The 2006-nt window shown below is 45.3% G+C and overlaps 1 protein-coding gene across 1 annotated transcript; it reads left to right on the top strand.

Moving 5' to 3' along the window:
• Nucleotides 1–181: 181 nt before the first annotated feature.
• Nucleotides 182–1240, top strand: LOC139388774 (trophoblast glycoprotein like). Its single transcript, XM_071135689.1, has one exon. The coding sequence runs from the start codon at nucleotides 182–184 to the stop codon at nucleotides 1238–1240; it is 1059 nt and encodes a 352-aa protein (XP_070991790.1).
• Nucleotides 1241–2006: the final 766 nt, after the last annotated feature.

The raw sequence follows: 2006 nt of genomic DNA, 5'->3' as shown, positions 1-2006 counted from the left end.
ACCTCTTCCTCTTCCACTCATTCATTTTTTTGGAAAGAGAAGGAACATGAGAACGAAGAATAAAGACTACTGAGTGTTTTTTTTTTTGTCATTCAACTGACCGAAGAGACTACTTCACCTGTGATTAACAGAGACTGGAGTGTGTCCGGTCTCCCTGTAGGTTTGGACCTCTACTGTAAAAATGGGAAGGAAAACGACATGGAAGTGTTACTGTGGGGACGTGTGTCTTTGTTTATCAGCGGCGTTGTTTGTCTGTTTGTTGTTGTTGTTTTCTTCTGTCAGAGCAGAGGATGAGTGTCCGTTATCCTGTATCTGTGCAAGAGACTCCGGGACAGTGACCTGCCATGACAACGAGGACACCGAGTTACCGGGAGACATACCGGCGTGGGCGACCACGTTAATACTCAGGGGGAACAACATCTCAACCTTACCGGGTGGAGGGTTCTCCTCGAATAACGGGACAAAACTTGAGCTAACGACCCTCTCACTGTCACATAATGGAATCATGGTGATCGAGGCTGACGCTTTCACAGGACTCCCACGGTTGCGTTTGCTGGATTTGAGTCACAATCGGTTGGTGTACATCTCAGACCAGGCGTTTCACAGTCTGCAGGAGCTTCGCTCTCTTTACCTGAATGACTCCCTCCTCGCACCGGCAGTGGCGCAGCTCTCCAATGCATTGCATGGAGACATTTTATGCAACCTCCACCGGCTGGAGCTATCTGGCAACCGGTTGAAAACCATACCCATTTCAAGGTTGGATGCATTCAACCTTCACACTTTAGTTTTAACCAATAACTCAATTGAGAACATTGGGAAAGAGGACGTCTCCAGTTTGTACCGTCAAAAGCAAGTGCGCGTCTATTTATCACTAAACCCGTTCCGGTGTAACTGTGAGCTGGAGTCGTTCTACTTCTGGTTAAAGAACTCTTCTCAGTGCGTGGACGCCGCGCGCCTCCTGTGCGCCGAGCCTGATGCCAAGAAGGGGATTCCAATAGAGTGGTTACGCGGTGAGGACGTGGATTGTCTCAATGAGAACCTAGAGGCGGTGTCCTATGTGTTCCTAGGCATAGTCCTGGCGCTGATCGGCATAGTATTCCTCATGGTGCTCTATCTAAACCGGAGAGGAATCAAACGGTGGCTCAACAATATCCGCGATGCGTGCCGCGACCAGATGGAAGTGTATCATTACCGGTACGAGCAGGACTCCGATCCCCGGTTGGCTAACGTCGCCGTTTAACGTTCAATGTTCACTCGTCAATCGATGCCATATATCCACCATGTTTTTATATACAGAGGAAACTGTCCTTGAACGGATGAACTATTAGTATCAGTTTGTTATCAGCTGTAGTTGTTCATAATACTTGTCACATGACGTTGGAAAACAACAGACTTGGCTATTCAAAGGCGACAATAAGCCTACGTTGAAGAGGTGGCAATACGATCCATATTGTACTTCTACTTGAATGTACACATCTGTAAATATACCATTTACAACACAAAAGAGAACATGCTTATCTTCCACATGAGAACATGAGACTTTTAAAACATAAATGTACTGAGCCACCTGCATAACTTAGTTGAATCATGCACTAACTTCACAACAGAATACATCGTTGGAGTTCCTTCTACAGATTATTCTGAACTACTTTATCAGTATGAAGATAATGAAAACTGACTGTATAATCTGGAATTACAGTAGAACAAGGTCTCTATTATTAAAAACCAAACTGCATATGCTAAAATATGAATAATAGTTGAAGTATGTTTTGCCTCTGTACTGTACAACCACCACACCATTATCTCAAAGGAATAGTCTGTTTGCTGTGGCATGGCTCCTTCATTCTGATAGATGTGTTTTCGATGCACATATAACTTGTGAGACACAGGAGGGTGTGTGTGTGTGTGTGTGTGTGTGTGTGTGTGTGTGTGTGTGTGTGTGTGTGTGTGTGTGTGTGTGTGTGTGTGTGTGTGTGTGTGTGTGTGTGTGTGTGTGCGTGTGTGTG

Source organism: Oncorhynchus clarkii, chromosome 29 (assembly GCF_045791955.1).
Source record: "Oncorhynchus clarkii lewisi isolate Uvic-CL-2024 chromosome 29, UVic_Ocla_1.0, whole genome shotgun sequence".
NCBI lineage: Eukaryota > Metazoa > Chordata > Actinopteri > Salmoniformes > Salmonidae > Oncorhynchus > Oncorhynchus clarkii.
Note: the sequence above shows the minus strand (reverse complement) of the source record. Positions and strands in the feature narration are given on the sequence as shown.

Excerpts from the sequence above, each read along its gene's own strand:
- LOC139388774 (XM_071135689.1), top strand. The coding sequence starts at position 182 with ATGGGAAGGAAAACGACATGGAAGTGTTACTGTGGGGACGTGTGTCTT.